Consider the following 14,704-nt stretch of genomic DNA (forward strand, 5'->3'; position numbering starts at 1 on the left):
CCGGGCCGGGCCGGGGGAGGCGCGGGCCGCCCCGCCCGCACCTGCGCCCGCCCTCGCCACCGCCTCCTCGCCCACCTGGCCGCGCTCGGCACAGCAGCCGCCGCCGCAGCAACATGTTGCCCAGGGGAGCCTCGTCCATGCCGCCGCCTCCCAACCCCGCTCCCTACTTCCCGCCTCCGCGGGTCACGCTGCCCTCTGGCCTGGAGATCCTGCGCACCTTCTCGGGAGCCGTCATCTTCCTGGAAATCGTGAGTGAGAGGGGGCCGGGGTGGGGAGCGGCCGCGGGCCTGCCCGCGCTACTCACCTGCCATTTTGTGAGCGGGGCAGGTGTGGGGGCCGGGCCGGGCCGGGGCTCTGCGGGAGCGGCAGCGGGACCGGCCCTCCGGCCGCCCCGGTTCGCTCCCCTCGGGCCGGGACCGCGGATGGGTTTCCCGGGGCTGTTTGAGTTGTCGAGGGCTTTGAGCCACGCTCTGCCCCCGACCCAAAAAGGCACCACGGAGAGTTACACCAGGTTTCGACTGTGCGCGTGTTACGCGTCCTCTGTAAACTCCTACGAGTATGTTCAATGTCATGTGTGTTCGACCTCACTGGTGTACACAGGGCTGAGGACCTTTGAGCTGAGGTTGGGTATGAAGCTCTGCAGTGCCACTGATTAGTGGGAGATAAGAAACAACAACAAAAAAGGTTTGGTAGAACTAGTCTGATTTTGGTGGCTTTTTTTTTTTTTAGTGGTCAGAGCAGAATACTGCTTGGGTCCCAGCCTGTGAGCTGGATCCCACCCCACAAGCTGTAAAACTGTACTTGAGAAAGAAACTCGAAACACAAGTCTGGGCACTAAATCAGGCCCAGAGTCAGTAGGGACAAAAGGTTAATTTGGTTGGCCAACCAATTGTACATCTGACAGCCAAGCTGAAGTAGACAGGTGTAATGTGAAGGAAGTAGCACAACAATGGGTGCTAAGATTAGCAGTCTCTACAGTACAGTTCTAAATTTATTTTTAAGGAACCCTGCAAGTTTGCACATTCAGAATACTGAAAACATTTCATGTGTCCCTGTTTTTTGTTTAACAGACACTTTCTGCTATCCCTTTTGCTTCCTCACTGCCCATCACTCTCTGGTCACCAAGTGACAGACTTGCACCTGCAGCTTGTGAAACTAGAGAAAGTTTGGTTCTTCACAGGTTCTAAAAAAGGAACCCTAGAGAACAACTTGAACACTAATACATAAACCCATGGGAGCTTTGAACTGAGACTAGCAATGCATCTTTACATATGTGCTGCTACAGTGTAACGCCAGAGAGGAGCCAACTAATTTTATAGCAGGCATCTTTTGAAAGGTATCTCTTCTCCAACCTTGATACAAAAGAAAGTTCTCTGAATCTGAAAATGTAACCTCTGACTTCCTGGTTGTAAATGTGTAGAATTTAAACAGGAAAGAACTAACTTTTTTGGAAATTGATTTTAGTCGTCGCTATTCAGCAGCTTGGATTATGAAGTTAAATCATTCTGTAATAAACAAACATACGTAGATGACAATTGTGATTCACCCCATTTATCCTTTTTTATTAAGAGGCAAGATTTGCAGGAAGAAATAGTACTGTTCCTGAGGCCAAGAGTTGATTAAACCAGGGAAGTCTTAGAGTACATAAATTCTCCATCAGGCCATCCCTAGCACAGTGTCCCTACCACTCATTTGCTGTGAACAGTCTGCTGAAATGAAAATTGGCACTGCTGAATTCTTCTCCAAGTTATGATGATTCTGGAAAGCTGTACATTTTTCTAGTTTTTACAGCATAGTCTACAACTCACCTTATTCTGTATTCTAGTTTTCTCTCTCACTTTATTGGTTTGTGTCCTCTTTCAGCTTGGTATTACAAATACATTGAAAAATGGGTGTCGTTTTGTCTCCTTTCTGTATCTCATCTGATTAGGACTACAAAACTAAACAGTAGGAGATTGAATCCAAATCTGAAGTACATCCTTTTTGTGCTAACTTGTGTGTATAGAAAAAGATTTATGTGTGTGTGAACCATATTTTCACATTTCCTGTATTTTGCTCAAAATTAGAGTAAGGCTAAAATTTTCAGCAGCAGCACACAAGTCACCTGGGTTTGTATTTCAAGACTATTTTAAGAGCTTTTAGGAATTTCAGAGTGGCTTTGTCTTTTCGCCACTTAGTGCTTATCATTTCTGAGAGAAGGACTTGGGCTCTCTGAGTACTTTTGAAGTGTCTCCTTTTGGTTCCTAAGAGTCATTTGATTATGTGTAACATGTGATATCAGTTCTTAGGCAGAAAGGACTGAGTAAAAGTTATCTCTCAGTTTATTCTCTGTATTCCTTTCCTTGCAGCTGTTCGGAACAATAGTCTGGATTTTGGTTGCCTCTACCCGAGTTCCGCTGCCACTGCTGCAGGGATGGGTAATGTTTGTGGCGGTGACTGCATGGTTCCTCTCCATTGTGTTCCTCTCTGTGTTCCTCTTTGGTTATGCAAATAGAATTGCTGTCAACTGGAACCAGGCGGTAAGATTTTTTCTTTATTTAAGGATTGCCTTTGTTTTATAAACTGAAAATGATTTAATGAGAAGTGTTGATCCCAAGTCTTAACACCTGGCCTTCTGTTTTAGCACAAAGCTTTTCAAACAGAGGAATTCAAAACTGGAAAAAGAAAGAATAGGGTTACAGAGGTGACAGAGGAAATCCAGGACCTGTTTTATGATGGAGGCTGAAGGAGCTTTTGAAGCTGTTTGAAGGAGTACACTTGTCCTGAGCACATAAAATGCGTGAGCAGCAGGAAGAGGACTAGTTAAACAAGGCGTGACAACAAATTGGTTTAAATGGCCAGAAATTACTGTGAACTGGAAATCAGAAAATACTTTCTGGCTATTAGAGAAGTGGTAGTAACACCTTGTGCATAATGGGATGTAGAAAGATACATCTAATATTGTAAAGGAAAGGATGCATTTATGATCATACTGTGTGATGTGGTTGTCTGAGATAGCACAGACTGGACTTCAGCAGCCCTCCAGTTCCTAAGAAATCTACTGGTGACTTTTGGGTCGATTGCTCAAAGCTAGGGCAGCAATGGTGAATGGCTGTTAGACCTTAGGTGGTGAAAGACAGAATAACCTGCAGTATGATATAGCTTAACGTCTTAGTAGGAGACGTAACATCTTCATCTTTCTTAGAGGAAGCTTGGTGAGACTACAGATCTAATTATTCTTTGCTGAGCATTTCATTTTGAAGACAAAGCCTGAATCTTGCTGTAATTGATTGTTATTGCTTGTGCCAGTAGTTCTCAACGGCTGTAGCTTCCTGTTAAAAAAAGGAAGTTGTTTGTATTACTTTTTGCCAACCACATTGATTCCTCAGGTTATTGACTGGTAATTTACATGCTCCTTTGTTGTCATGAATTGTTTTTTACTTTGAGTTTTTAGCACTCAAGTAGTTGAGCATGAGATGATATCACACTCTCTTATATTACTGGAAGTGAATAATAAGAGGTGGCAAAACTTTGATCAGAATTCATAATTTAAAAAAAAATTCCTCCAAAAGGACTGCAACTTCTAAACTACTGAAGTCTGTCTGTCTGTAACTGCTGATCACCTTCACCTTCTTCCTGTGCAGCTTAGTTTTCCTATTGGCACTTTCCTTGATCATAGCTGGAATTGCATGCTTCAGTATAAACATCTGTAGAGATTTATCTGTTCAGGTAATTCATGGACAGGCCCTTAAAAGTTCCTTAAAGCAAATCATAAAACTTCATGAGTTTGGAGCTCTGATAATTTCAAAGCCCATCAGTGCTAACAGACTGGATTCTATTAAAAACAAACTTTATCACTTTGATAGTGAATAAACATACATGCAGCATCAGCTTTCCAGCACAATACAGGCAGTAATTAAGCTAATAATCAGTTACAATCACAGAGGCCTTTACAGGGATTTATGCTGCAACATCCTCACAAATTATGATGCAACAAAGCCCTTGAGCATGTGCATAAGTAAAGTAAATTAATAGTGTCCTGGGTTTCATTGAAACTGTTTGCCAGTTTACAATCATGCATCTATTTAAGAGTTGTTGGATAAGGACAAAGCCTTTTATAGATTGAAAATGCTATACAAATTTCATCTTATAACAATTGTGTGTGTGTTACACGTTGGCTACTTGATACTGTCAGTGATTTGTTGTACTGTTAATTTTGTCCCCTTGTATATAATAAATTGCTGGAAAATTTTCTGTGTCAGGAAATGGATACATGACTTGTATAAAAACTGCATCTGTAATTTCATCTAAAAAGCTGTCATAACTCAGTCAACATCTTAAAAAAATGCAGAAGGAATCCTTTTATTTCTAACTTGGTAGCTGAAACCCAGCCCCTTCCAGCTGTCAACAAAAATAAGAGAAGACACTTTACCACTATTTTCAGGTACCCAAATGTTTTGTAACTTGTTGGCAGTAAAGTCTTTAGCAGGACTTCACAAGTAGGGGTTTTTTTACCTTCTCTTGCAAATAAATAATTAATTACTGGAAACACTAAAACTATTTTTGTTACTATAAATGCAGTCCTGCATTTAGTAATACCTTTAGTATACTTGTAAGTGTATCTGCTAATACTAATAGAGATATTTAAAAAATGATATGGTACACAGTGGAAAAGATGGACCTTATGGAGCTCCATCACTCAGTACATCAGTGTATTAAACCTGATGGTTGACTGTACTGCCCTTTACAGCCTGACTCACAACACACTCATTTGCAAAACTAGATGTGAACTAACTTATCATGCTGCTCTGATAATGTTTTGCATACACTTTTGTTGAGGTTTCAATGATTATACAAGTGTGGAGGCAAGGGAGAGTTAGGCACTATGATAACAATTAGTAAAACCCAAAAATAGTCCCTCATAAGATCTTGGGGTTTTTGGTCACAGAAACCATAGCCACGTAAATGTGAAACCTTACTGATGCTACAGAGCTTCACTATAATTACTGCCAGGAGAAGGAAGTTAGAGGGCTTGGCAGTAGACTGAAGGAAATGAAAAAGTGTTTCCCGAAAAATATCTCTCCTGTATGCAGTCGGTCCTGATCTAAGTGGAATGGGGAACTGCAGTAGCAGCTTATATCATAACTTACCAAAACTGACTAGGGAGGTGTGATTTAAGTAGCTTCAGCTGTGACCAAATATGGAACAAGTAATAAGTTTGAAAAGAAAGTTCTTTCCATTAAAAGGAAATCTCACATCTATGAAGAAACTGCATTTCCCTGTCCAGAGAAATGCAGCACACTCTCACTTTGCTCTCAGGCAGGCAGTATATAAGGATGTCACACAGTGGTTTCTAGTGCGGGCAAGTGCTGTCTGCTGAACACACATAAAGTATCCTGGGTTCTCACTCCAGGCATACTGGTAGTCCTTTGCACTCAAGTGAAGTTAAAGTTCATAAAGGATTCATTAGTACTGGAGTTAGCCTGCATATCATAGATATCATCAAAAAGCGTACATATACTTGTGTATATATTTTTTAAACTGTGTCTGTGGCTTTTGCAGACCTTCACAGGTATAGGCACAAAGTATGGATCAAGAATTGAGTGCAGTGCAAATATCAGCTTTTCAGACTGAATAACAGAAGGAGATGTTGGGAGAATACTTTAGACATTTTAAAACTGTACTGGAACATGCCTTAGATCTTTCTGCTGGAACACTGGACTCTGAAATAGGACCTGCAAAGGCCCCAGACCTTTTTTATGTGTGTCAGTAATGGAACGCAGAAATGAGAGTTAGGAATTTAAACCTTTTGTTCAGTTAGCATTCATCATAGAGGAGGGCATTGCCTAGAGAGGGCCAGGAGAGAAGCATATTTGAAGTAAATCCTAAAACCTGTCCTCTCAAGCCTTGGACATTTTATTCCACAGTGTCATGAAGAACTGTCAAGTTACTGACTGTTGGGTAGAGCCAAGTCAGAGAGAGTTGTGGATATACCTCAATTCTTGGATCTCATTGTATTGGGAAGTTGGACATTTCAGCTGTGTCAAAGCTGAGGTGTTTCTGGGCATTTAGAAAAGCAAAATTTAAGCATGGAGGGAAGATATTTGAAGCTTTGTTTACAGCTGAGAAGGGACTTACGGGACTGCAAGATTGTATTGTACTGCTTGAACTGTGATAAAGTTGGCATGTATATGTCTTCTTTTTTATCTGTCTGAAGGGAGACTTCTGTAAACTCCAGTAACTTTAAAGGTGGTCTAAAATGTCAGCATGAGTACATAAAGAGGAGCATGTGCCTCTTAATTTGAAAGAATATAAAGTTTGGGGAGAGGGAGAGCTGCCCTTTATCACTAATAATGTTAGTGAGTTGCTTATAATTGCAAGAAGCTGTGAAAACATGTCCAGGTTAAGCTCTCAGATGGATTTAACACTGCTTATCTAAAGTTAGTGTTATCAGTTCTTGTTTCATGTTTCAGTGTTGGATTTCATTTGTACTGAGATGAGAAGAATTAGATACGTATTGGAGCCCAGACTGATCCTGTTGTTTGCTTTTTAGGATTTTATTTTCCATGGGGCTACTTTTGTCTTTTATTTTGGAGCATTTCTTCTGCAAGCAGCAACTACATCTCTGCATCACTTACCCCGCAAATTCAACTCCACCACACAAGAGAGTATTCTAAGTGGTCGTGAATATAACATAAGCATAGCAGCCTCGGTATGTGTTTCATATATTTGTATCAGGGGAACAGAAGTCTGTAGCAAGCACTTGTAGCCCGCCATTCAACTTGGGAATTTAACAGCACACTGGAATAGAAAGTGGAGCTGTGAGAGAAAGAATTGCCTTTGAGAGCAGCAAATAGTACCTAACAGCAACATGCAAAAATATTGTATAAGCTAATGCTGATGTGATAGCTACTCTTCAATATAGCAAAGAGTTGCTACTCTTCACTGTAGCATTTTAAATATATGATCACTACACTTAAAATTTTTAGACAAGGTATTTTGTAAAACAGTTTTGATTATTAGAAGAAAAAGATAACAACTGAGCCTTTAGCAGAGGATGAGGTATGAAATTCACACCAGTGCTCAGAACTTTAGTTGCCTTTTTTATACCATTTAGATAGTCCTGAACGTGCCATGGAGATAAAAAAATTTGGACTAGGTCTTTGTGAAGCTCCACATGCGTACTTACTACATCAGACATAAAAGTCGTCTGTCAGAACCCTGCTGTCTCATTGCAATTATTAGAGTGCTTTCCTTGATAGCCTAAGCTCAGAATGCATTTTTCTCACTGTAGTTGCTTCATCACTGAATCAATGTATTTGGTGATGTGGGTGTGCATAGCTGAATCAGAAAATATACCAGGCTTTAGTTTTCATCCTGGCTGGACTCTTCAGGGCCGAGTAGAGGTGTGGCAGGTAGGCTTAAGTTAAAGAACTGAAACCACTGCTCTTAATTTTTTGTTCCGTCCAGAGACTTGCCTACCAGGGAACTGTGTATATTTATTAAGCTTCTAAACCCTCTGTGGTTATCTGTTGTCCTTAAAACTCTGTGCACCATAAATTTTGCACAGTAAGCACCTTCAGTTCATCTTAAGATAAAAACAGATGTCTGTAAGGTGTAAGGTTCACATTCTGTCTGCAGGAGCAGAATAGAAAGGAGAAGCCTTTTGCTTTGGCAAGCCAGTCCATGAAGAGGTGAAGTGGGCATGTCAGTGTCCCAAGGCCAGAGTTCCTCACGTCACCCACCTGCCAGTAACACACTCAAGCGCATCTAATTCCCTGGGTGGCCATGTGGCACAAGGACAGAGGTGGTGTCCCAGCTGTGCCTGAACTAAAGGAGGTTCTTTATCCAAAGCAAATATCTCAAATTCTACCCTTAAGTGTACCTTTAGTGTGTTCAGATCCCACTGAATATATGGTCACTTGAGTCATTTTGTCTGACAACAGAATACTGGGCACTCCAAGAAACCATTCTCTGCTTAGATACTATTTTTTTTAAGGGAGAATTCAGTTCTTCAAGCCCCTCAAATCCCTGTCAAGATGGGGGAGGAGAAGACTCTTTTGTAACTTGCCTCAGTATCTTAATTAAGAGACGCTGGAAAACAGTGAATAAGATAAATGTAGTCTCTAGCGTCTTTTCAGGTTTTTTTGCAAAAGTGTATATTTAGGAAGTCAAAACATACAGAAATTTTTTTTTTAAATCTTTTAAGTACTTCATTTCAACAGTCCTGTGAGCTACATGACAAAAAGAAGAAAGGTTGCTAACATTCTGTCTTTTAGAATGACTTTTATATACCATGATTAGAAATACATGTATGTTCATTTTTTACAGATGATGGTTCTATGTAGCATTCAAAACTTTAATTTGTCGAATTAACACTTGTATGTAAAGCAAAGGATGATTGAATTAGTATATTAGGAGAGACAGAATTCATTGTTAGCACTGGACAATCTGAGATATGTTTTTTCAGAAATTCAGTTTCTCATTTCTTCTGTCCAGTGTACATTACATACTCGCTTTCATTGTGGCACGATTCAAATCCATCCAATTCAGTTCTTGAGCAAGAGCAACTTCCCTGGCATTCCTTGGGAAGTTGTTTTAAAGGCTGGATATCTGGTCAAGGAGGCCAGCTGTGGAGTTGTTTCTGTATTCCTGCAAGTAAAAGAGTTCTGCTGTTTAGAGGGATGTCTTCTTTGATGTTTGCTGCGGTAAAGGCACTCAGCTGGAAACATCTGAGATTGATGTTTGATCAGTCTAGATAAGAGAACTGAAATACACAGTGTACATACACCTGTTTACTTTGTACTGTAACTTACACAGAAATTCTATTTCATATTCTATTTCTAAATGTCTGCTGAAGTAAGCAAGTGAAAAGTAGTAACATGAGGTATTAGTAAAATGGGGTTATAACAGAGAACTTCCTGAGAAAACTTCAGAGGATCCCAAACCTAACTTTACCTTATTAAGCATTTTGGTTGGGGGAAGTACCTTTTGAATCACTTGTCTTCCTATATTCATTTAGAATAGAAAAATATTGTAGAACAATATGTGTGATTCACTTTTTTCTTCTTTTTTTTTTTTCTCTGCTCCTCCTCTAGATTTTTGCCTTTGCAACAGCTGTTTGTTATGGTTGCAGCACAGCCCTGGCATTAAGGAGATGGAGGCTAAATAACAGTTGAAGAGAGGTTAATACCCACGTGTTCCACTTCAGATCAAATTAAGTGCTACTTGTCTGTTTTACTGTAATTTAATTCCAAAAAGACTTCTTTTTTTCCTTTTTAAAATTTGTTCTAAATGCAAGTAACCCCTAATCAGGATTTCCTCAACAGAAAACAGGTTTCCATCTCTTCCATTTCTAATATTTACTTTCACTGTGTACACATTGTAAGTGTACTTATTGTAGGGTATTAGAGAGTTTAGGAATAAACTAAAAGAGGTATGTCATTACAGACAACAGAATTCCAGTGCTACACCAGAAGAGGAAGAAAATGGAAACTAAGCCAAGATGTTAACTGCACAGGCAGCTAAAAATCTCCCCCCTTGTTTAATCTTGGGATTAAATGCTTTGCAGCATTACAGTGCACTCCACACAGGTAGAGCCTTGAGGCTTCTGGTAGAGTCATGGGTGTTCTGTGTGCTGCCCTTTGCATGATCAGAACCCAAGCTGACTTTGAAATTCCAACTTAGTATATATATATATATATATATGTTATTAACTTTGATGTACAGAGAAAGTATTTTAAAAAACCATCCAGTGAAATCTTTTTATACTCTCTTATAGCTATGTCTAGGTAGGGTCACCTGATGCTTAAAGCTTACTGTGTTCCATACTAGATGAAAACTGGGACTGTCAATCAGTAGTTTGTTAGTTTTAGGAATTTAGCTTAATCAGATCTATTTATACTACAAAACAAAACAGTGCATTTGTGTTGTGTGTGTATATACATGGTATGTTTTTGTTTAACAGGAATTTTTGCACTGTTTAACTTAGTTGGACTACAGCTTTGTTCTTGCTACTTCAAGTGCTGCATTTGTTAGGTATTATGTGAGTCAATATAATTTGAATGGAATGTTACCAAATAGTGAATAATGTCTGACCTCAATTCTTGTACTGTGTTATTTGATGCATTCTAAACCTGCAGTGTTGTAAAGGTGTTTTTATTTGGACAGATGCCTGTGCAGCCTCTTACTGAAATCAGTGGAATGCAAAGCAGTCCGCCCACTATGGAGTTTGCTTTTCGCATGAATGATGTTTAATTGAGTCTTTCTTGAATATCCTGGTGTATGATGACATGTGATATTATATATAGAAAATTGATTTAGCAAAACTAAATGATAGCTCCCTGACACTCATGTCATTTTGCACATGGTGAAGCTTTTTGTTATTTTACTAGTAAATAATTTTTGCTTTTGTGAATAGTGCCAAAAAGATAAGCTGGGACAATAAAAGCTCCCTGTCATTTGTAAAACAACTTGTTCACTACATCTTGCCAGTGTACCTGATTATTCTGCAGAGACCAGCAGTGGTTGTGTAAGGGAAGACAGGATTTCCTTCATTCCCAAGCCACTCTTCTCCTTGAGCCAACAAGGGTGTCTGCCATGGAGGTTACTTTATCAAACTTGTCAGGTACAAGGATCTCTGAGGGGCACCCACCCTCAGCAGTGCCCTGCTGACCCAGGGCAGATTCTTGTGAGTTACACAGCAGTGAGCAGCACCCTTCTGACTATGGAACCACTCAGTTGTCCTGAATTACTACAATGGGATGTTGTCATATATCTGTTTCCTGAAAGTTTTTTCAAATCTTGCAAAGCTTTTGTACTCTGGCTGATTTTTGTCCCCCCTAATTCTCTAATTGCATTGAAACTTTTTGTGAACGTTTTATCTAGAGCCATATACTTTTAAAAATACTTTGTATTGTATAAAATACATTTACACTGGAGTATATGGATGAAAGTATATAACAAAGACGCTAAGCAGCATTAAAGTTACTTAATATATTTATGGCAGTAGTCTGGTTACTAATTTTGTCTTTGGAAATTATCAAAAAAACTACCTTGCAACTCTGACTCGCCTGATGCTAGACATACAAAATTGAGGCTAAGATTTCATGAGAAGGCACGGTTGCATTGGGGCTAGTTTCACATATATTTTACTAGTTTCACAGCTAGCTTGCCATGTGACACTGCATGAATATTGGTAAGAAGAGTAAAGTCAGTTACAACATTTCAAACAGATGCTGATCTCTGGTTTGGTTTCTCCTGTATCCTGCAACCTGTCTGTGTCCTGCACACCACAGACTGTGCATGCCACAGCTGCAGTCTCTGCAGCCAGCTGTGATCATGGAGGGCAGATCTTAATGTTTTGCCTTTTGTATGTATGAATCCCACATATGGAGTCAATTAAAGAGCTGTCCAGGCTTAGTTGGCATTTGTATCTAACCGCCCAAGTTCAAACCTGAGGTGTAAGACTCATGATTGGTGAGTGCTATTCAAGGTTCTTAATCTACTAGTGGAAGTCCAGATAGCAGAGTGTGGTTAGCATAGCATGGAAACTGTTTGCAGAGTGAGGAAAGTCTGAACTTTCCCTCTTAAGTATCAAAGACAAACAAAGGACAGAGAAGAGATAAAGGTAAAAACTACAGTAATGAAGAACAATTTTCACAGCAAAAATGGAGTGAAAGAATAGAATTTTTATGTTAGTATGGACTGAGTTTTGCTGTACTTTGAGGAAGATCTATGGACAGTCAAACCAGAACATGCAGTTATGCTCTTTCAAAAAACAAGGAAAGAAGTCAGTAGTTAATTTTGTATTACATTATACTGGGAGCCAAAAAGGTAGGTGTGACTTAGAAATGGTATGTGCATGCTGTATATATGCAAATACTGATATGGTAATAATATGTAATCCTTGTGATAGATACTCCAGGGAAAATGTGCAAGCTGGTTCTAAATAATCTTTCTTCCTTGTAAGAAAATTCCTCCAAGCCTATGACCTTGAAGGACACAAGCTTAGACCTCTCCAAAGAATGGAAGGCATAGGGAGGACCCAGGGAAATAATTTATCTCAATTAATTTAAGGTGAAAGGACCAGGATGACAGATGCTAGTGTTTTCATCAAACATCTCTATTTGATGTGAAGCTGCAGTGCAGCAGTATCTAAGGTACCATGCAGGTATCCCTACTCTTAGAATATATTTCATGGTGTTTTGGATAGCACTGTTTGGTAGCTGCTGGTAAATAAGAAGGAGCCTCAAAGGAGACTTTCCTTCAAAGGGTGCAGAGATAAGAAATGGTTATTGCAGTTATTCTCTTTCTAAAGAGAAATGAAAGAGCACATGTTAGAAAGCTAAAATTTTGTTAAAATTTTGGCAGAAAATATGCACAGCACATGCTTCCCAGAAGTTCTGACTCTGCTTCTGCCTTGCTGAAGGTCTGGAAATAATCCAAAATTACACAGGTCCTGTAGGATTATTGATCTGCACAGGATCAGTCTGTTCAGACTCTCATGATTTCTCTGGCTGTGTACATTGGTTTATAACCCCTGACATGAGTAACGTTGTACTGCTGTAAAATGCTGCCTTAAAACAGAGGTGTAAACCACAGCTCTTAAAAGAGAGAGGCAGAACCAGTGACTACACAAACCTGTGCCCTTCATAAAAATAAAAGAAAAACCACTGGATAATCACTAGATCTGTGTCTTCTCTTTCACTTCCAAAACCAGCTGATAATGCTGACTCCCGTTGCGCTTCCTCTAATTGTAGTTTTGCATTTGCTTTATAACTTTAAAGGATTTTGACATTCATGATTTCTCCATATGCATTTCAAAAAATGTTAAGAGAGCTTAAAACTCTTAAAATTTGTTTGTTCCATTTTTATCTAGACACTGTGAAATTGGTCTCTGAACAAAAGTGTCCTGATCATTTCATGCTCCTCTTCCAGGCTGCCCAAGTTGTACAGAAAGGCTTCCCAGGTTTTTGTCTAAAGATAACAGTGAACCATCAGTTCTCAGACTGAGATGCAAATAGAACATTGCTCTTGTCAATCTTACAAAAAGAACAACTTGAAAGTGAGAGCATGTTGTCTTTCTTTCTTAGTTGTATTTGTACAATTGGTCATGACGCAGTAGTCTTTGTTGAGACACAGAGAAAACCAGAAAGAAAAAAACCAGAAGAAAAAGCAAATCTTACGTACTAAAATTAGTAAACAGCAATGGAAAATTTAATTTTTTTTTTAAGAGGCTGAATTCAGCATGACTGTTCTCTTTTCTCCCACTTTCTTTTGCTCAGTTATGGTGTTTATCTAAACACCCTTATAACCTGACCAGCTCAGAAATTACTGTATTTATCCTCAAGGTGCTCCTGTAAAGAAGGTAAGTGCTATTCCCTTTTCACAGGTGGAAAACTTGGACACAGAGACACTGAAAGACAACTTGGTTGCCAGAGGCCTCTCACAGAAGGTCTGAGTGGAGCAGGAAGAGGAAACCTGGCTTGTCAAGTGAGAGTTTCTTGGTGCCTTGCCCAGCAGCCTCTACTGCTGCCCGCTGTGGGCTGGAAGGAAGCACTGTAGTGTGGGTTGTATGTGACCTGACCCCAGTCCTGTCTCTGTCATGGTGGTATTACTCTGGCAATTAGTTACATGGGGTTAAAATGTAGAATGACTGTTTGTGGAGGATTATGAGTCAAAGGCAGGTCTAATGTGCCAAATTGGCATTCCTAGATCAAACATCATAGTGTCTGGGTGTTCGAACAAATTTTGGTTATCCAATTGTAAAATAGACTACATGGAGTTCTGTTTGAGGTGTTGATCTACCTTCTGCATCTTAAGAGAGGATAAAGGTGCTGAGGAATCTGTAGGTTTCAGATGCTCCCTGCTACACAACATGCTTGAGCCCTAAATCCCTGGTGCTAGCAGAATACTACTTGCCTTGAGCCTGCCAGGACACAGCACCTTTCAGTTCAGAAACCTGAGCTAAGTATTGGCAACTAACCTGTCAGACTACCTTTCAGGGGAACACAATGATCAAACTAGGTTATGTCTAGGTGTGGTTTTAACATCTTTCTTGCCATGGGATAATTGCAAATGTCGGTAAAGATTCTGGAGATTGTGGACAATATCTTCATGCGCTTATGTCCAGAGTTACTGTGCCTGGCTACAGAGAGGCTCTTAAGCAAGGACTGAACCCTGTGGATCCATACAGGGTTTGATTATGGTTGCAGCATTATTAGCAATCTTAAAAGAATGACTGCAGATTTTAATCTCATCCAAACACCTTTTCCTGGCCATCTCAGCAAGGTGTGGTCTCTGTCATTGGACCAGTGCTGTGACACAAGAAACAGCAGATCAGAACAAACCTGAGAAAAGCATCATTGAGTAGTTTGGGTTTGGAAGGGACCTTAAAGGTTCTGCACTCCTGCTGCAGACTGGGACCTCCCACAGTTGTGTTGCCGTGTACAAAGGTGATGGGATTTCCCAGTGATCTGATTGCCTGCTTGAGCAGTTCTGCTTGCAGTGCCCACCAACGACTGGCTTTTAACATCACTTTGTTACAGGTGGTTTGGGTTCAATAAGCTTCACCAAACAAACTAATGAGGCAAAAAGTGTTTTATTTCCATATGAAATGGAAGTGTGGAAGATTTGTCCCACACAAGTATCACAGCCATTTTTCTTCATTATTATTTTTCAAGTGGAAAACATACTGTAGCATAACTTAATAATGTAATTAATG

General features: G+C 39.9%; 1 protein-coding gene and 1 long non-coding RNA gene across 4 annotated transcripts in view; one reads left to right on the forward strand and one right to left on the reverse strand.

Annotated features, from left to right (window-relative positions):
• The window catches only part of LOC109145376, an 82,981-nt gene that overhangs the window by 41,342 nt on the left and 26,935 nt on the right, over positions 1-14,704 (reverse strand). Inside the window, exon 1 of one of the 3 annotated variants that reach the window (XR_005604789.1) lies at positions 305-875. The exons of 1 other annotated variant lie outside the window; for it this stretch is intronic. This is a non-coding gene — a long non-coding RNA (uncharacterized LOC109145376). Of the gene's footprint in view, positions 1-304; positions 876-14,704 lie in introns of those variants that run through there. One more of the 3 variants, XR_005604793.1, reaches the window with a different exon arrangement.
• Positions 49-12,667, forward strand: MAL2 (mal, T cell differentiation protein 2). Its single transcript, XM_039572626.1, has 4 exons — positions 49-248; positions 2,349-2,519; positions 6,533-6,691; positions 9,078-12,667. The coding sequence occupies exons 1-4, from the start codon at positions 114-116 to the stop codon at positions 9,156-9,158; spliced, it is 546 nt and encodes a 181-aa protein (XP_039428560.1). The 5' UTR covers positions 49-113; the 3' UTR covers positions 9,159-12,667.

The sequence above is a fragment of the Corvus cornix genome, chromosome 2, assembly GCF_000738735.6.
Source record: "Corvus cornix cornix isolate S_Up_H32 chromosome 2, ASM73873v5, whole genome shotgun sequence".
In the NCBI taxonomy this organism is placed as follows: Eukaryota; Metazoa; Chordata; class Aves; order Passeriformes; family Corvidae; genus Corvus; species Corvus cornix.

What these genes read in the sequence shown, in the direction of transcription:
- MAL2 (XM_039572626.1), top strand. Translation starts at nt 114, where the DNA reads ATGTTGCCCAGGGGAGCCTCGTCCATGCCGCCGCCTCCCAACCCCGCT. An exon ending in CTGTCAACTGGAACCAGGCG is followed by an intron (nt 2,520 to 6,532) that starts GTAAGATTTTTT and finishes TTTGCTTTTTAG; the next exon opens with GATTTTATTTTCCATGGGGC. An exon ending in ACATAAGCATAGCAGCCTCG is followed by an intron (nt 6,692 to 9,077) that starts GTATGTGTTTCA and finishes CTCCTCCTCTAG; the next exon opens with ATTTTTGCCTTTGCAACAGC.